Source organism: Rhinoderma darwinii, chromosome 1, assembly GCF_050947455.1.
Source record: "Rhinoderma darwinii isolate aRhiDar2 chromosome 1, aRhiDar2.hap1, whole genome shotgun sequence".
Classification (NCBI taxonomy): Eukaryota; Metazoa; Chordata; class Amphibia; order Anura; family Rhinodermatidae; genus Rhinoderma; species Rhinoderma darwinii.
The window spans coordinates 42486109-42507546 of record NC_134687.1 but is presented as its reverse complement, the minus strand read 5'-3'; the positions used below and the strand labels follow the sequence as shown (position 1 = coordinate 42507546).

The 21438-nt window shown below is 40.1% G+C and overlaps 1 protein-coding gene across 1 annotated transcript in view; it reads left to right on the top strand.

Annotated features, from left to right (window-relative positions):
* Positions 1–21438, top strand: part of SLC2A9 (solute carrier family 2 member 9) — a 311872-nt gene that overhangs the window by 287422 nt on the left and 3012 nt on the right. The window contains exon 12 of the mRNA XM_075849107.1: positions 721–848. Within this exon, the coding sequence (XP_075705222.1) occupies positions 721–848 (128 nt within the window). The remainder of the gene's footprint in view (positions 1–720; positions 849–21438) is intronic.

The following is a 21438-nucleotide window of genomic DNA, read 5'->3' as shown; positions in this document are numbered from 1 at the left end:
TTTTTACCGTGGTGCTTCTTTGAGCACACTCAGTTTTTTTCTGACATTCCCATTCATTTCTATGGAGTGATGTTGCATGCTCGCCCTGATGTCTGGCCCAGACCAGGGATTTGGAGTTCCCCCTTCTCGGCAACAGGGGAGGTGGGGGGGGTGATTACAGAGGTCGGACCTCCCCCTAACCTATTATAGTGTCATAAAAGTGAAAAAAGTGAACAACACCTTCAGACAACTACTATATGAGAAAATGTTCAGCAATGTCTATGATCAATATTAGCAACAGTAGGAATCATTTCCACATCAAAAATCATTCTCATCATTACAGATAACTTTGAATGCATGTTTTGCTGACCTGTGCCAGTCAGGGCTGATCATAATGAATCTTCCCATCATGGGCTTTAGAGCCTTCTAGTTCACATCTTCATCCTCTCTTTCTTTATAAATAGGGTTGTAATTATCATGGGGTGAAATATTGGCATTATATAGTCAAAAATCAGAAACTATTACATTTGCAAAATTGTTAAATATTACATAGTATTTTGTAAATTGTATTAGAACTAATGCTGGGGTAGTGTTCCTTATGGAATCATTCATGCTTTAATGGCAACATCTGCAATGTTATATAGCATACAGTTTGCTATATCATCTAACTTTTGTACCTTGTGCAGTAGAGTGTTCAGTTTTTGCACTTTACTCATATTTTCATCTCTTTTCTCATTGAAGGTGGCATCCCTTTCGTCCTGGTAGCAGAGTTTTTTCAGCAGTCCCAGCGTCCGGCAGCCTTTATGATAGCTGGTACAATCAACTGGATCAGCAACTTTGCAGTTGGACTACTCTTTCCTTTAATCCAGGTGAATATTAGTCCATGACTACAGAGATACTGTGAGCTCTGATTTTGTTACATGTTGCGTTTTGAGAAAAACAGGAAAAATACGTCTTTATCTCAATTGTAAAGCACTGGACTGGTCATGACTACAGATCAGATACAAAGCTCCAAATCCCATGTACAGACTCTGGCTACCTACAATCACCACTAAGGGGAGCTTAGGAGTGTATTGCATACAATCCTGGCCAAAAGTTTTGAGACTGTCACAAATTTTGATTTCCACATAGTTTGCTGCGCCAATTTTTATAGTGCCAATTTGCATTAACTTTAGATGTTATGAAGAGTGATCAGATGAATTGCGATTAATTGCAAAGTCATTCCTTGCCATGAGAATTAACTTAATCACCAAAAACCCATTTCCACTGCATTTCAGCACTGCCACAAAATGACCTAACAGAATTCCAGTGATCTTTTCATTAGCTGAAGAGAAAGTGTTAACGAGGACAAATCAGCTGATATCACTGGTTGCTTTAAAAGGGGGATTCTGCTTGAAATCATTGTATTTTTCTGTTAACCATGGTTACCTCCAAGGAAACACGTGCAGTGATCATTGCTTTGCATCAAAACAGCTTTACAGGCAAGGACATTGCTGCTTGTAAGATTGCCCCTAAATCAACCATTTCTCGAATCATCAAGAACTTCAAGGAGAAAGGTTCAATTGCTGCGAAGAAGGCTTCAGGGTGCCAAAGAATGTCCAGCAAGGGCCAGGACTGTCTCCTAAAGAGGATTCTGCTATGGGATCGGTTCAACACCAGTGTAAAGATTGCTCAGGAATGGCAGCAGGCAGGTGACTGTGTATCTGCACGCACAGTGAGGCGAAGGCTTTTGGATGCTGGCCTGGTGTCAAGAAGGGCAACAATGAAGCCACTTCTCTCCAAGAAAAATATTAAGGACAGACTGACATTCTGTAGTAAGTACAGGGATTAGACAGCAGAGATCTGGAGTAAAGTCATTTTTTCTGATGAAGCTCCCTTTAAACTGTTTGGGACATCTGGAAGAATGATTGTCCGGAGAAGAAAAGGTGAGCACTACCATGAGTCCTGTGTCATGCCAACAGTAAAGCATCCGGAGACCATTCATGTGTGGGGTCGCTTTTCATTCAAGGGAGTGGGTTCACTCACAATTTTGCCTAAAAACACTTCCATGAATAAAGAATGGTATCTAAACTTCCCCCAAGAGCAACTTCTCCCAACGATCCAGGAGTAATTTGGTGATGAACAATGCTTTTTCCAGCATGATGGAGCACCATGTCAAGAGGCAAAAGTGCTAACTAAGTGACTCGGTGAACCAAACATTGACATTTTGGGTCCATGGCCAGGAAACTCCCCAGATCTCAATCCCATTGAGAACCTGTAGTCAATCCTCAAAAAGCAGGTGGACAAACAAAAACACAGAAATTGTAAAAAGCTCCAAGCACCGATTAGGCAAGAATGGGTTGACATCAGTCAGGATTTGGCCCAGAAGCTGATATCCAGCATGCCAGGGCGAATTGCAGAAGTCTTGAAAAAGAACAGTCAACACTGTAAATATTGAGTCTTTGCATAAACTTGATGTTTTTGTCAATAAAAGTTTAAGAACTTATGAAATGCTTATAATTGTACTTCAGTATACCATAGAAATATCTGACTAAAAGCTCTAAAAACACTGAAGAAGCAAACATTGTGAAAACCAAAGTTTGTGTCAGTCTCAAATTTTTTGGCCAGGACTGTACTGTGTTATTATTGAGTTCAACAAATAACAGTCTGCAGTAAGCTCCCTCTAGTGGTGGTGGCTACAGTCAGCCAGAATTTTATTTAAACTTTATGACTACACAGGGGATGTGAACCTCTGACTTTTGGACCTTAAAGTGACAAAGTGTCTTCTTCATGCTTTATTTCTTGATCACAGAAAGAGCAGACAAGGGCAGCAAAATGCAGATTTAGGAGGTTGCCTGTAGCAATAGAACAGGGTTCATAGATCGTCCAATTCTTCAACAAGAATGATGACTTTGCACGTAGATATTTGCCGGTAGTCATAAGATAGACACATGCTCATCAGTTAAGAAAGTTTAGTGGTACTCAGCAGGTCATCAGGTCAAAGTCAGTGGTAGCATGGGAAAGATATCCCGTGGAAAGAATTAGAAAGTCATAAGGTACAAAAGGAGAAAAGGTCAAGTTATCAAATTTTATTTAATGCTTTTAAGAGTTTTTGTGAGATAATAATTTTGGCATATTAGTAATAGTAGTAAAACATGTCACTAGTAAATGTTGCTACTGCACAGGATACACTGAAGATACAAATATTGTTTTGTTGTTTCCTATATTACAGACGAGCCGCAGGCAACTATAATTTCTTTAGCGCTAAAGTCCTGCCTGACCTCTGTTTAATGCCAGAAGTGTCCTCTGCTGATACTGTACTTAGCAACGACATTACTGAGCCCAATATCTATTATTTGATAAAATCCTCTAAAACTCATTTTGTATAACCCAAAGGTCTCTCTTCACATTTATAATGTCTGTTAGTGAGCTGCAGTTCAGACAAAATGGATCATTTAATTAAAAAAAAGATGAAATTAAACATTTTTATGTCCATCTCATATGTCCGGTACAATTGAGACATGTTTGTTTAAAAACCTATATATTAGCTCAATTTATAGAAAATTACATTACAAAAATTATGCTGGAGCAGTTCTAAATTTCGAATAATGTATATGTGTCACTAGATGTTAGTGGGTGCATCTGTATCAACACCATGGCCTCCCCGATCCTTATATTAAATGGTTGAAAATGTACATTATGCTAATGAAGGAGCCCTAGACCCTCGGCCAATCAGAAGCTCCTCCCTTCATTCAAAGATGAGTAAATCTGAGATTCAGAGGGCCAATGGTTGGGTGCTGGGGTTGTTATTGCTTTGCCCAAATGTAAATACGCAATAGAGGCAAATTACATACAACCAATATTGAACTGGGGTACCTTGGGTCCATCAGGGTAAATTATTTTAAGGCCCACCCTCCAGCTATGTAGATGTCTACTTCTAATATTTGTCATCTCTGCTATTATTTTTGCACACACTGGCCATGTTATTAATGTAGAAAAAATGGTTGTTTATGAAATAACCTCTAAAAAAATAAAAAATAAATTATTTTGTTAATTATGATGTTAGAGTCGACTCACCCGACGATCCTATGGGGGTCCTGTTCGGATCAGCACCGCACTGTGTAAGGGTACGCCTCTGATTATGTCCATGAAGGGAGGGTTAGTCCAGGAAGTGCTTTGATTGGGGTCATATACCCTCATCGTAGCTGTTGTAGGCCTTTCTGCTTACTGTTTTCTATTCCTGGTACCCCCTTGGAGTATAATTTAGATGTAGTTCTTGAATTTTGAGGTTTAAGGTTATGTCTTTGCTCTTAATAAGCCACATCAGAGGCGTAGCTAGGTTCTCCAGCACCTGGGGCAAAGATTCAGTTTGGCGCCCCCCCCCCCAAACCTCTTTCCCGATATCTCTTTCCCCCTCGCCATATTTGTTTTCTCTACCAATCAATGAGTTGTAATTTTTTTTAAATAATTTTTCTTGGGTGTAACTAAATATAGTTCTATATACAATACCAGAACCGAGCTCATTACATATATGCAGCACCAGAACAAAGCTCAGTACATATATACAGCGCCAGAACTATGCTCAGTACATATATACAGCACCAGAACAAAGCTCAATATATATATATATATATATACATAAATAAATATACATACACACACAGTACCAGAACCAAGCTCAGTACATAAATACAACACCAGCACAAATACAGCTCAATTTAGTGCAACCCCTACCGTATAGGTTTGCAATAAATTGTATACAGCGTCCAGCATGGCCCGAACAATGGTAAGGATATGCTGGGAGATACTGTTTCAGAAAAAAAAATCATACCACCCATCATCTCGCTGCAGATCATACAGTGACTACAGTACAGATTAGAGGCAGAATAAACATTACATTAAGTAACTACAGGTGACGTCAGATTCTAGTTGTCCTTTTTCTCTTTTCTTCTCCTTCCGGTCCAGACCTCTATGACAAATTTTCCCGGCCACAGCCCATTTCTGTAGTTTGCCGCTCAGATGTCTTCAGCTTCTCACTTTTCAAACATTTTTGCATCTATAAATGAAGATAAAGTGCTCATGGTGGCAGACACTGTGCCCCTAAATATAATAGCAGCATACACTGTGCCCCCCCCCCCCCCACACACACACACACACACACCCACCATGCTCCCTGTAAATAGTGCCCTACATAGATCCCCCTGTAGATAGTGACCTCCATAGAGCCCCTGTAGATAGTACCCCACATATAGCCACCCTTGTAGATAGTGTCCACATATAGCCCCCCTGTAGGTAGTGCCCACATATAGCCCCCTGTAGATAGTGCCCTACATATAGCCCCCTCTGTAGATAGTGCCCCACATGTAGCCCCCCTGTAGTTAGTGCCCCACATGTAGCCCCCCTGTAGATAGTACCCCACATGTAGCCCCCCTGTAGATAGTGCCCCACATGTAGCCCACCCATGTATATAGTGCCTCACATATAGCTCCCCCTATATTGCTCCACATATAGCCCCCCTGTAGATAGAGCCGATCCCTGTAGAGGAAGTTCCCCCTGTAGATAATGGCCCTCACATTTTTATTAGGATATAAAAAAGGTAACATACTCACCTTAATCCCATTCCCACGCTGTCCGGTGGCAATGCAGATCTGCTCTCTTCCGAGCAAGTCTGCTGGGGTTGAACGACGCAAGCGGCGCAATAACATTGTCGCGCTGCTTGCGTCGTAGAAAGGCGCTGATTGGCAGGGCAGAATGACTTGCCCTGTCAATCAGCGCCTTTCAACGACGCAATCGGCTCAAAGAAGTAATCACGCTGCTTGCATTGTTGAAGGACGCAGGTATAATTAAAGTGCAGAAGGGGGTGGTGGTGGCTGGTTTCAGTGGCGCCACCGCTCTCTTAAGAGAGGCAGCAGGCCGCCGTCATGGATGGTGTGGCCCTGGCACCCCCCCACATTCCCTCTTAGTTGTGCCCGGGGCACATGCCCCGCCTGCCTCCCCCCTAGCTACGCTCCTGAGTCAAATAATAGATATAATAGTATAATAGATGTAGTAGAATGGACCACCGGGTGTTTACATATTACCGGTAACCAGTTTCCGGTCCATCCTCAAGATTGTAAGGGTAAATCCACACGTAGTGTAAATACTCTGGATTTTCTGCAACATATTTGACTGCGGAAAATCAACAGCATAATACAATATTTGAAAAAATCGCACCCACACGCTGCGTTAAAAAACAGCCAAAAAAATGTTTCGAAATTGACCTGCGGTGCAGTGTTTTAATCTGCAGCATGTCAATTTATGCTGCGGTATCGATGGTTTCCTGTTGCTAGTTTTCCCCTTTGAATTGAATGGGGAGGTAAAACCTACAACAAAAAGCAAAAATTGCAACTCAACAAAAAAATAACCTATACTTACCCAGATCTCTATGTTCCTGTGTCAGCCCGGCCTCCAGGGATGACGCTTCATCCCATGTGACTGCTGCAGTGGTCACATGGGATGAAACGTCATTCCAGGAGGTCGGGCTGGAAGACGTTGGAGGGATGCGCCACCATGACTACAGGTAAGTATGGCCTTTTTTTTACCTGCTATTTTCCGCAGCGGACATTCCGGCCAAAAAACTGCACCACATTTTGGTGCGGTTTTTCGGACAGAATTCCCTGTGGGGACCAGGGCGGTTATGATGTGTACTTTTACGCAGCATATCCGCCCTGTGTAAACATAGCCTAACATTGCCATTTATTTATTTATTTACTTAAATAAAGCAATTGTGGCCAACCCCACCTAAAAAAATAGGTACAATGCTGTCTGGGGTTTTATGGGTTTTAGCAGACATGGTAAAATTCAGTCTTACATTGAGTTCTATGCTTATCCATGCAAAGAGGAATTACAACTGTCGCATATTGTATGTCTTCATATACAGTTGTTGGGGTTGTCTGTATTAGGGTATATAGGCTACTTAGGGGCAGGTCCCCTGCTCAGAAAAAATGTACAGACAACACACAAATTATGCAGCCCCAAATAGATAAATGAAAAAAATTTGCTTTGCTACATGCAATGCTTTGGTTAGACACACTACCCATCAAACTGCATATTACATAATATACACAGCACAGAAATAACCAGTTGCATAGACATAGTAAACGCTACTTCACAGGATAGGACATAAAAGTCTGTAGGTGAGGGACGGCCAATATGGAGTACGGGGGTCCCCCATTCCAGCAGATGAGGCAGCCACATCTAGACAAGCTTGCTCAGCTTTTTCAATGACTCCTTAGCGGCCACCCCTCCATTCATTCTTCCACTGGATGCCTATGGGTGTATTTACATGAGTAATTTTTGTTTAAATTGTGGCAAAAACATAAAATTTTTGAAAAAACTGCTATAGTTTTGGCGTAACTACAAGAATTGTGGCAACAAACGTATCAGAAAACTACAATAAAATGACTCATGTAATTATCAACAAAAAAATCTTATTAAAATGTAAACATAGCAGAATAGGTAAAGGAAGGACAAACAATGTCTTAAAGGAGGTGTATAAGATAAAATAAAAGGTTTCTTCAAAAATAGCGCCACTCTTCACATTGGGCTGTGCCTAATATTGCATCGTATCCCCATTCAAGCAAATACCACATAACACCCATGAACAAGGGTGGTGCTATTTTACAGAGAATAAGCAGAACGTATTCTCTAAAATACCAAAAAATTTCATTAGGAATGATTACTACAAACTATTTTTTCCCAGCGTAATTTTCACATAATTTACAATTCTAAAATAAGTCATAAAATATAATTTGTCATAACAACAAAATAGAAAATAACCTGGGGCAAACCATTAAAAAATAAGTGTCAGTGCATTTGCTCTTTAATAAATGGGATCAGCTTTATGTTACGTTTTTCTGTTTACAGCTTTGAAGCCATTACACTGGGATTTTTCTCCATCTCCACTCAACCTGAGATAATTATCTGGTAGAGAAGTATGTAATTAATCACGACAAATAATGAGGCCACCTGCACATCTAGTCATTGTTATTTACCTAGTGCAGAAAAATGACCTGTGTGCTCTACAGAGCTATTTATTGGATGCGCTTTTATCTACATTTTATTTTGATGCCTATTCCTAGGCGGTGGGGATCTCCTCTGTTTATGTATTTTATCATTAAGGTTCATATAACTGCTTCTAGTAAAGGGTTAAACATTTCCTGAATATATCAGCTATTTGAGTTAAAAACAAAGCATACATTTTAAGACCAATCTGGAAATGTAACTGTATGTATGGGATGCTATAATTTATGTAAAGAGAGATGACAGCTACGGTAAAATAAAAAATGGAAAAGGAAAAATAGAGAGAAATTACCATAAAGACACTTGCACGCAACCGTTTTATGGCTCTGTTTTGTGCACAGCCATAATAAGGTTCCTATAGAGGTACGTGAGGCCTCTACTGTACCTCGGTATGCCTCCTTTGATACAGAGATATACAGATTTTTTTTTCTGTCTGATTCCATAAGAATCGAACAAAAAAATTGTGGCACGTTCCATCGTATCGTATGCCGTATGGTCAAGTCTTTTTCCTGGCAGCATGGCTTATAGGACAGAATATTTCCATACACACAGTCTAACAGCCTTTTTACACCGGCCAATTATCAGGCAAACGAGTGTTCCCAATAATTGCCCTGTGTAAACAGGGCAATGATCAGCCGATGAATGAGCAAATGCTCATTCATTGGCTGATTGTATAGTGTTAAGTGCCGAAACTATTATCGTTGTCGGCAGCACATCTTCCTGTGTAAATAGGGGGATGTGCTGCCGACATAATCGAACTGTATGGTGACGAGCGATCGTAGTAACGAGCACTTGTCCCCATACCAGCTCCTTGTGAAAGAAGCAAAGGAGCGCCGATCAAAGAGCTGTCTCATTGATCGGCGCTCGTTGACACGACCCACATCGGGCTGTGTAATACCACCTTAACGGAGCCTGTATGGAAGTTTACTCAGGAGTCATACAGGCGCTACGCACATAACATACTGTTTAGATGAGCTCTAAGGGGAATGGGAAAATAGGCAAAGGAAATAAGGAGAAAATAGTGATAGGGGAGACGTGAGGAAAACAGAAGTGGAGTGGGGAAGGGAGAGGAAATGAGAGGAAGCAAGTACAGGTGATGGGAGAAGAAGGAAGACGAGGATAAGGGTATAGAATGAAGGAGAGAGGAGCAGTGGGAAGGGAAATTAGAGAGGACAGGAGAAGATGGTAGAAAAAGGGGGAGGAGAGAGTGAGAAAAGGAGAGGAGATGGTAGGAGAAGGTAAGGGAGGAGAAAAGAGGGTAATAAATTGACAACTGAGTGTTACTATTCCCTTTTTTATTAGCGGATTGGACAGTATCAAATTGTGTAGGGACACACCTCTTTAAAGAGGTGAATGGCAATGCACACTTGTCAATTTATTCATTCATTTACAGGAGGAATAACAGAGGAACGGCACAATGTATAGTTCTAAGAAAAGATGCTCCAGAATTATTATTTTGGGGGATGCAAGTATTTACTAAAACAGGGATGTCAGGAGAGATGACTGGTATTCTTTAAGATCTATGTCCTCTTTCAGTTTCCCACTGTCTGTCAAAATGTATATAGCATGATGTTACATGTAATGTAATGAATTTGCAATGTATATAATGACATTGGTACTGTACATGTTGAAGTCAGTTCACATGGAGCTGAATGCATTTTTCGTGCACATACAATTACCTGACCATCACACACTTTGCTTTTTAAAGTGAGTGCCCGAAGATCATTTCCAGCTTTGTAACAGATTGCAAACATTGACTTTTTTTCTCTCCAATATTCTGATATTTACAGCATTGGAGCATCAGTAATGTCTTAATTCAGTTCATAGAAAAAGGCATATTTTTGCTATTTCTTTTTAAAATAATTTTGTCTTGGGTATCTTAAGGTAAAGCCTACATTTTTGAGTTTAGTAAAGGAATTTTTTAGAAAAAGGTCTAAGCGGTAAATGACTAATATCATGTTTTAAATGTGATTTTATGCTTTTAAAGGTAAGCTTACTATTAAGGGGAAAAAGAAAACATTTTAGAGGAAATGCTCAGCTGTATAATAATGGACTTTATTAGCGGGTTAGCAGGCATAATATCTGATATAGGGCCCAGCAGTAAAAACACCTGCAGAGGTGACGGGACGTTAGTCATCACAACATTGCTGGAAGGGAAGATTAAATATTTAGCGTGCAGTAGACTGAGAAAAAGGCATGAGGGACAGAGTAAAGACCATAATAATTCTATGAACCTTTCCATTTCCTGAACTCACTTCTGTAGTGGAATGAGCCTCATACTAAGTTTAGCTATAGGGCCCCTAAGGCTTTTGAGACATGACCATCTTTTGAAGAAGTCCCTTTGACTCAAATCCCTCTATCCCTTCAATATCCATTTAAAAAAAATAAAAAATAATAATAATCTTTATTAATGAATTTACTATATAGCTTCAGAAAGTGTCTGTCTGCTTCCTAACTGCATGTCTTGTTATACTATTTTATGATTCGATGCAATTTGGATCTTTAAAATTACTCTATTCAGATGTTTTTTGTTATGTTGATATCTAGTTGAAGAACTGGTCAAGCTATAGGGATTTATGAAAAGTGAATCTTTCACACAGTGAACACCTGGAACCTGCACCAATCAGCTGTTCTGGCTGCTCCCGGGTGCCGGAGACTATGCAGAGGTTGGTACCGGAAGAAGAAGGCTCCGGTCACAGTATAGCGGCCGTCCTGCAATACTGCAGCTCTACTCCTATTGAAGTGAATAGGAGCAGAGATGGAGTAACCCAGTATGGCTGCTATACAGTGTACGGTGCCTTCTGCTTCCGGCACCAACCACTGCATAGTCTCCGGCACCCGGAGGCAGCTGGAAGAGCTGATTGGTCTGGGGTCCAGGTGTCAGACTAATCATATACCGATAACCTATCCTGTAGATAGGTCATCAGTATGAAAAATCAGCCCTTGCATGGACAACCCCTTTAAGTGTTGTTCCCGTATAACCACCCAAGAAGTTAAGGGCCTGTCACCACTCCGGACATATCTAATTTATTTAATACTTGTATTCCCCATTAAATAACAATTACGGAGTATGTTTTCTCAGAACTCTACGTTGTGCCGTTCCTCTGTTATTCCTTCTAGAAATGTATGAATAAATTGACAACTGGGTGTTACCATTCCCCTTGACGAAGGGGCGTGTCCCTACATAGTCTGATGCTGATTGGATAATGTCAGTCTGTATAGGAACACACCCCAAACTGGTAACACCCAGTTGTCAATTTATTCATAATTTTTCTAAGTAGAAGACGTTTATCTTTGCAGAATTGGGAAAATCCTGACATTAATAATTTACTCCCTAGCAATCACTGCTGTCCCAGGGGTTCTACGTGACAATCTTCAATAATGGAACAAATGTAAAGTTAGGCTGGCTTCACACGACCTATTTTCAGACGTAAACGAGGCGTATTATGCCTCGTTTTACGTCTGAAAATAGGGCTCCAATACGTCGGCAAACATCTGCCCATTCATTTGAATGGGTTTGCCGACGTACTGTGCAGACGACCAGTAATTTACGCGTCGTCGTTTGACAGCTGTAAATTGACGCGTAAATTGACTGCCTCGGCAAAGAAGTGCAGGGCACTTCTTTGCAACGTAATTTGAGCCGTTCTTCATTGAAGTCAATGAAGAGCAGCTCAAGATTTACGAGCGTCACAGACGCCTCGCATAATGCGAGGAGGAGCTTTTACGTCTGAAACGACGCAGCTGTTTTCTCCAGAAAACAGTCTGTCTTTTCAGACGTAAAAGGCACTTCTCGTGTGCACATACCCTAATAGTCATGGGATCAGAAAATAGGAAGAAATACAAATTATTTTTCAGCATGTCCTTTGTTGCTGACCTTTTCTGAGCAGGAGAACTGACTTCATGACACTAAATCTATACAATATATTCCTGAAAGGGTTGTTTCCTAAATGATTGCAACATTTAGAATCCAAATACTTCTATTATTTGTCATTGCATGCCATAGCTCGGAGAGTACACTTTGAGCCCTTGGCAATAAATATGGATGTCCTTTCATAACCTCCCGGTATTACTTGTGACCCTTTGAACAAGTATAATTTATTGGATATTTTTGTTTTGCACAGAAAGGTTTGCAAAACTCCTCCAGGCGCTGTCATATTAATTATTGTCTGGAGATACTGTGCTAATGACCTCCATGAATACTTAATCTAATGTTTTCTATTCTCTAGAGAAAATACTTTTATTTTGGAGAATTTTTGGTGACGGGGTCAAAAAGCTCCTCATCTTGTGAATATTATTATTGTTATTGTATATACTTTAGAGGTATTGTGAAGAAATCGCATTGATTTATTGTATTTTGAAATCTTAGTCCCAGGGTATGGCATGACCCCAGAGAGCTACAAGTATGACACTCCACAGATATAATAAACAATTGGAAAAAACATAATAAAGCTGAAACAATGGACCTTATTTATCAAAAGTGTGTAATAAAAAAAAAAACTTGCCTTGTTGCGCAACTTTTATTTATTGACCACACTTTAAGAAATTATAGCTAAGCTCTGGTTGGTTGCGATGGACTGTGTTTGACAGGTTTGATAAATTAGACTGTTTCATAAAAAAAAATTATAATTACAATTTTGAGGGCGATTTATCAGCAGTCTGATAGAATGCATACATTACGGATCAGTAAAAAATGGTCCAAATTGTGCCAAATTTCTAACTTCTCTTCGCGGCTTGTGTACAGTGTTGGAAAACTTTGGTGGACGCTTTCATACTTATACTGTATGTGTCAGCAAAAGTGGCGCAGGTGCTTTATAAATGTAACATTCAACCTGTATGCCATATTGCAAATAATTTTTATTAATCTGCCCATAATATGTTTAGCGCACGCCATGTCATCCGTTATGTTGTGCCATTTGCGTCAGAATTCTATTGCTGTATGTATTGCTTAGGCTAATTCTCTCTATGATCTGTGATCTTTATCAAATAAATCTGAATAAATTGATATCTATCTTGTATATTAGAAAGACAGTATATTAGATTCCTCTATTCATCTATATATCTATTCATTAATAAAATGCTGCGTACTATAAAAAGTAGATAGTTACATAATAACATAGTTGATAAGGTTGAAAAAAGACATATGTCCATCAAGTTCAACCTATAATCCTGCCGTGTTAATCCAGAGGGAAGGCAAAACCCTCCATGAGGTTGATGCCAATTTCCTTATTAGGGGAAAAAGTCCTCCCTGACTCAAATATGTCATTCAGAATAAATCCCTGAAACAATGTCCCATCTCCACAGTCTAGTACTCATAACTTGTAATATTATATTTTTAAAGAAAGGTATCAAGGCCCTCCTTGAACTTGTTTTTTTACATCCTTTTTTTGGCAAAAAAAAATATCTTGTTTTAAGTCCTATGGAGAAGCCTATGGAAAAAAAATGTAGTAAAAATGCCATAATAGAGCATGCTGCATTTAGAATTACACTGACCGCAAAAATGCTACAAAAACACCACAAACAAAAACACTGTGTACGTAAGCCTTTTAAAATAGAATAACATCTGATAGCAGCATTTTTGGACCAAAAAAAAACCACACAAAAAATGCTCCAAAAATTCCACCAAAAGTGCAAGTTAACGCTGTGTGTGTGTGAATCCAGCCTAAGGCTAGAATTACAGATGTAGATTTTATGCCGTTTTTTTTAACCAAAGTCAGAAGATCCAAATGGAAGGAAAAGTATAACGGAAAGACTTATAGATCTCCTTTATTTTAAATATAATACTGTTTGGCTCAAAAAACTGCATCAAAAACTGCATTGAAAAAGACATGTGTGATTCCAGACTAAAGGGGTCATTCTACTATAGACATTTCTGTTATATCAATTGGTTATACCATAAATGTATGATCAGTGGAGGCCCAATCACTGGGACCCTCATAGTTATAAGAAGGTGACCATACACATTCATTATAGTGAAGGAAAGAAATGGAAACAGCTAAGTCTTCTAAGGCTAGGACTGCATTTACACTTTTTGTAGTAAAAACTTTTCTCTTTAAACTAATCAAAATCTTAACAGGAAATTTCCAAATGATTTTCATCTTACTCTATGAAGGAAAATAAAGTAGCTACTACTTCTTAAAACCTCTATGAAATCCCAGCATGTAACAATTAAAAAAGAAATTGCTAGAAAATCTCCTGACTGGAGCGATACTGAAGAGATTTTCAGATACTCAATGCATTTCTATGGACAGTGATTTTAGGGTGTGTTTTTTTGTAGTAAGCAATAATAAGTTCATAAGTAGCCCTAACCTTTCCTGTAAGCCATATGCACTATGATAGAGAACGACCTCACGTGCAGGCACCTCCATTCTCCAGATTGCAATGTTTTTGTCCATTGGAACCCCACAGATCAGACATTTATGGTATATTAAATAGCTATGCTATAAATGTCTATAGTGGGATAGCCCCTTTAAGCAATTCTATCATTTCAGTGCCGTTTTAACAAATTTAACTTTTAACACTTCGTTATTTTAAATCTAAAATTCTGTGCTATATAATTCCTAATATTTCTTTATAGTGGTAAGATTTATGTTTTAAGTTATGGGCGAATGATAAAATTCAGGCTTCCTGCATTCACCACTAGAGGGAGCTTACTGCATACGTTTTTGTTTTTTAATTCACAAATAAAGTTTATTGTAAAACATCAGAAGTAGATACAGAGCAGTGAGATGTATAGACAACATGTCCATTGCAAGTACAAAGGAAATCAGCAATTCAATATAGCGATGTATCAGAGGAATCACCAGTACAGTCGAGTAGGACATTGCAAAACATAGAGTAATGAAATGTCATACAAAACAATATAAAGCGAGCAAGGGTATCCGAAAAGTATACACTTCTTGAATATTCATGAACCAGCGTGTAAAGCCGATCACTGCCTAAAGCATAGTACAAAGAAGTAACTAGTTAACTATAAACTCAAACAGTTTCCACATGTAGAGATGCATAAAAGTATAAACATGTCAGGTACCATGCAGCAGAAAATCAGGACCTACTCTACACCATATTAAAAGTAGAGGTCCATAATGTATAATGTATACATGGAATGCAAGAGGGACCAACTGGACGTGGGCCAAATATGAGCCACGTCCATGGCAGCAAACAGATTAAGGGCTCGGAGGCGAGTCAGAAATCCTGTTTTGGGGGGAGCAGGCAGTAGCAGTTGACTGCAGCCATCTATCCCAAATTTTGGTGAATTTGAGAGGACAGTTTCTATGCTGGAATAACCATTTCTTATGAGGTAACATACAACCAACCAGGGACAGCCATTCTGCAAACGTAGGGGCCTGACAGGACAACCAAGTCTTGGCTAATAGCTTTTTGGCATAATATAATGTCTCTACGATAAATGTATGGATATGACGGGAGTCATAATCTTCCGGGGCAGGAGTAAATAGACAGCTCTTAGGGCACAATTGGACAGGAGACCCTATCACATCGTTCAGAAATTTGATAACCTGATCCCTGAACCCGGCTACCTTAGGGCAAGACCACACCATATTATAAAAAGAACTCGAGGTGATTCCACATTTAGGACATTCGTCAGGGTAGTCAGGATGAAAACTATGTAATGTAGAGGTGGTATAATACACCCTATGCAGGATGTAAAATAGTGTGAGCCGCCCATTATAATTGGATGATACAGTTTTAGGAGAGGAGCGGACTCTGTCCCACTCATCATCAGTCAGCAGACATACATCACCTTCCCATTTTAATTTCAGCGGGACAAGCATGGATTCTCTAGACTTTCCGGATAATAAGCCATAAAGACAAGGAATCAGGTGTTTAACAGGGGGAGAAAGCAGAAAGTTAGGAAGTGGGAAGCTTTGGTACGTTATTACCCTGTGGCCCAGCTGAGTCTCAAGTGCATGTTTGACTCTCACACGCTCGGCCGCTCCCCATCTCGCCAGATGAGACAACTGACCAGCTATATAGTACCATTTAACACTGGGGAAAGATACACATCCCTCATCCCATGGGGCGCATAGACGCCAGCTAGCCACCCGAGACCTACCATTATTCCATACAAAGGAGGTCAGTATACTTTCAATACGCTGTAATAAACGGGCCCGGAGGTATATGGGAGATTGCTGGAGAATATAAAGGATTTAGGCATTAGGGTCATTTTAACTAAACTCACTCTCACAGCTGTAGATAGGAGCAATTGGTTCCATCTGGCAATCTTGGTACGTAAAAAGGAAATCAAAGGGGTGATATTTAATGCTTCGAAATCAAAAACTAAACTGGAGATCTGTATATCAAGATACGTAATAGAAGTATAGAAGTTGACCAGAGGAGTGGGGTAGAGATCGCCGAGGCAACAGGAGCCAACATATCTAATGGCATAATATGGGACCAATTAATGGATAAACCAGACATTGAACCAAAACGTGTGATTATAAAGAGTACTATATGCAGGGACACCCCAGGGTCAGCGAGACACAACAGGGTGTCATTAGCATACATGCTGACCTTTTCTTGTACAGGGGGAGGTTAAAACTTATAATACGAGGTTCTTGTCTGAGTATTTCAGCGAGAGGTTTCACTGCCAGCACAAATAATAGAGGGGAAAGAGGGCAACCTTGTCGGCTACCTCTATACAAAAGGGAAGGGTCCGAAGTCCAACCATTTACTGCCACTCATGAAGATGGTGCAGAATTTAATAATTTAATACATTTTATAAACTCGGGTCCGAATCCAAATTTCACAAGTGTGAAAAATAGGAAATCCCATTTTATTGAGTCAAAGGCCTTAGCGGCATCTAGGGAGACTATGACCCGGGCACCGACATCCTCATGAGTGGACTGCAAATTAGTGAACAGTCGGCGAAGATTGAGGGCTGTGGCTTTGCCAGGCATAAAGCCCATCTGATCCGGGTGTATCAGAGACCGTATAAATGTATTAAGTCGTCTAGCCAAAAGTTTTGCATGATTTTAATATCAGTCTGGAGGAGCGAGATGGGGCGATAGGATTCGCATAGTGTAGGTTTTTTACCCAGTTTAGGCAGTACTACCTTCGTCGCTTCCCTCATTGAACGGGGCAGTTCTCCATAGTCCAAAGCTGACTGGTAAACATCCAAGAGACAGGCAGACAAAAAATCAGCATGGACCCCGTAAAATTCAATAGGCAGGCCATCACTACCGGGTGATTTAGATGTCTGGAAGGAGGCCATGGACTCCAGAATCTTCTGTGCAGTAATGGGGCCATCTAAATACTCTGTGTGGTCAGTCGATAGTGAGGGGAGGGTTATCTGCTCTAGATATTCAGCAATTTCTGTGAAGGAGGCGGATATGTGTGAGGAATATAATGTTTCATAATATGAGCCAAAGGTGGATAAAATTACCTGTGGATCAGAGGACTGGACACCATCTGAAACCTCGAGCAGTGATATCACAGGGGGTTCCCTATCACCCATGGCTATACAGGCTAAAAGTTTACCACATTGTTTACCATGTTCATAGTATTATTGCTTGGAAAATAATGCTTTTTTCTGAGCCTTATTATTCAAAGAGGTGTGGTACAAACGAACTTTGCAAAGCCATTCCGATTTATGATCCCCAGTCGGATTATTGATATACTGAAGTTCGGCCACCAAGGCATCATTAGCCAGCTGTGCCAAACCTCTCTTTAAATCATTAATTGCCACAGAAAGTGCCCCACGGGCATATGCCTTGAAGGAGTCCCACACAACTAAAGGGGAAGCGCTCCTGTCATTGTCAAGAAAAAACTGATGCCACTTAGTCTGGAAATAGTCAGATGGGGGGAGAATTTTTAGCCAAAAGGGGTTCAATCGCCAGCGATTTTGTTGGGGGTATATTTGGGAGTTTAATACGTAAACGGCCAGGGGAGTGATTCGAAACAGACCTGAAGAAAATATGAAATTCTAAAAGGAGAGAATGGAGGCAGGTCGGAGCCAGAGATACAGGATCTTGGCCAGAACGAAGGCTCTTGTCAAAATGCTTATCCCAGGTAGAATTAAAGTCACCCAGCCAGATACTAGGCACGGACGGGTAACTGGTTACAAATAATAAGATGATATTAATTATGGCAAGGGAAAGGGAGGAGGAACATAAACCTCTATCAGGAGAAATTGTTTATAATAAAGAAGGCAATGTATCAGGACAAATTTACCACTCGGGTACAAGGACATATCCATCAAGTGAAAGTGGATAGAGGGTTTTATCAATAGTGAGACACCCCTAACCAAACTAGTGAATATGGAATGGTATGGCCAACCAATCCAGGGTCTATTTAGAAGATGGAGCTTGTCAGCCGTCACGTGCATCTCCTGAAGGCATATTATATCACAGTCATGCTTTTGTAAATACCGAAATACATGGGCCCTCTTAATGTGGTCATCAAGACCCCTTACATTCCACGTTAAAAAGGATACTATGTCAGAAGACATGGTAAAGGGTAAAAGTGCAAACCTAGGCCCAACCGATCTGGACAGACCAGTATATGAGCAGCATAATCTACCCGAGACCTGGAAAAATTAGAAGCGTGATATGCATTTTTGAAAAAAACATGTATAAAAAACAGGTGGAAACGAATCCCCCCCCCCCCCCACCCCCCCACCCAACTATCATGCAGGCATGAAGTCTTGGATCTCTAAAACCAAAGTAGTCGTAACAACAGTAGTACCAATTACAAATAATAACTATCAAATAGCATGTGAAAGAAGGGTGCAAGAGCGCAACCCCCCCCCCCCCAGCAGAAAATGGATACTGAAGGATGAAGGTGTCCATACGGTGAACAAATGATCACAGTTCCTTCACAGAATATCAGAGACTAGAAGTATTCTAGAAGCTTGGAACTGCGGGACAGTATAGATACACAGCTACAAACGTCAGTTATTAGACAACCGGCAGACGAGGAGAATCGGCTTGACCACGTGGACGAGTTTCTAGCCAGTCGAGGACTTCCTGGGGAGGGGTGAAGCAATGCGATCTGCCATCCACAAGAACTTTCAGCCATGCAGGGTACATCATTGTGTACTTGAGATTGAGTTCTTTGAGCTTTTTCTTAGCACTGAGGAACAAAGCTCTCTTCTTCTGTACCTCAATGGAAAAGTCAGGGTAAACATAGATCCGTGAGTTGGCATACGGAATTGATCCTTGCTCTCTTGTAAGTTTAAGGATAGTGTCCCTGTCCCAGTAGTTAAGGAGTTTAGCAATAAACGTGTGTGGTGGAGCTCCCAGAGGTGGAAGTTTGGACAGAAGACAGTGCACCCTCACCACTGCAAACATAACTACTGCATACATTTTTATTATTATCAAGTTCAAAATATAAACAGTATGCAGTAAGCTCCTAAGGTCCCCCTATTGGTGACTTTAGAAAGCCTGAGTTTTATCATTCAACTCCATATAGAGGGGAGCTCCGTATCAGATAAATGAGACTGTGAAAATATATTAAAGAGTAACTAAACTTTTAAATAAATTTTGACATTATAGTTACATGTCAGAAGCTTTGATCGGTGGGGGGCAGAGCACTGAGACCCCCACTGATCGCAAAAACAAAGCTGCAGAAGCATTTGGGTGAGCGAAGTGCAGCTTAGTTTCTGACCGGCTTTCCTCAGAAGCTGTGTTCGGAATCATAGTCTTTCTATAGAGCCCTACACTGCTCTGAGGAAAGCTGATCAGAATTGAAGCAGCACAGCGCTTACCCGAGCGCTTCTACTGCTTCGTTTTTGCAATCAGTGGGGATCTCAGTGCTCGGACCCCCACTGATCAAAACTTCTGACACTTCAATATTACATGTCAAAAGATTTTTAAAAGTTTAGTTACCCTTTAAGAAATTAATCAGTACAGATTCTCGGACTTATTTAGAATAATTATTTCATTTCATGGTATTTTTTTTATATCACCAAAGAAAATAACTAATCATCTCTTCAGGCACTTGAGTGGGTTTGAGTTCTTGATGAATCTACAAACATTTCTTTCATGCATACACCTCTATTATGGGGCCTAGATTCTTGAGAATGGAACCTGCCTTCTGCCTCAGTCTCAACATCTATAGCTCAGCAGCTTTAAGGATGGAATAGTTGAGGTTGGAGCCACAGAAAACAGCATTAGGAAGCATTAACCTATTTTGTTTTTGCTTGTGTAAAATAAATAAAAATGCTTAAAAATGCAAAATAATCATAATGATTCGGTGCTTATATTTCTGCAAAAAGTGTTAATATAGTTTAGTTGTACTCTATCTCTGCAAATGTCAAACTCCTTTTAAATGTGCAACCTATTGCTGCTCTAGTAGGACATTGCTCTGACAGTCAATAAGAATTATTGTACCAAACCAATCAATATAATCAGGCAGGGTATTAAGTTTGCTTTGTTTGTTCAATACCAGTGAAGGCAGAATGGGCTATTGGAAGAATATATAGCTTCATCAGAGACCGGATAACAAAAATCTACCATTTAAAATGATGCTGTAAAAGTATATGCAATTATTATATCCCCAAGGAAAACAAAAAAGTGCTGCTATTCATGCTGCCAAAATGGTAATATATTTAAAGGATGAGTCCACTATCATATCCTAAAAAAGAAACGGTTTCATCTGAATTTTCAGAATCAGCCATCATGTGTGTGTACATGAGAAATAACAATTTACCCGACCATTATATGACTTGTATCTGCAGTTTTCATCAGTTTTCACCTGTGGAAGTTTCCTTATAATTGTAAGTTTTCACTGAGCTCTGATTCAGAAGGGGCAGAGACTAACTTCTATAATGTCTCCCATTCACAGCACAGAGAGAAAAGGAGATCCTGCTTCCCTTTCTCTCTCACACAATCAAAAGCAGCAGCATGGAAGACATTATACATGATTAGTGAGCAATGTTGCTGAGAATCTAGCACTGGGGAAGATAGAACACTTACTAGCAGTAGCAGAGTCTGTGTCTCTCTGCCTCTGTCTCTCTGCAGCAGCTCCCTCCTTCTCCTCTCTGCACAGAGATTTATTGGCAGCAGCTGTAACCTGATCTATCAGTGAGGCTGAAAATACATCTTCATCTCTGCCTCACTTAAAGAGGCTCTGTCACCACATTATAAGTGCCCTATCTCCTATATAAGAAGATCGGCGCTGTAATGTAGGTTACAGTAATGCTTTTTATTTCAAAAAACGATCTATTTTAAACCACTTTATGAATGATTTTTAGCTTTATGCTAATGTGTTTCTTAATGCCCAAGTGGGCGTGTTTTACTTTAGACCAAGTGGGCGTTGTACAGAGGAGTGTATGACGCTGACCAATCAGCATCATGCACTTCTCTCCATTCATTTACACTGCACTAGCGATATAGTTATATCGTTATGTGCAGCTACATACACAAACACTAACATTACTGCAGTGTCCTGATAATGAATATA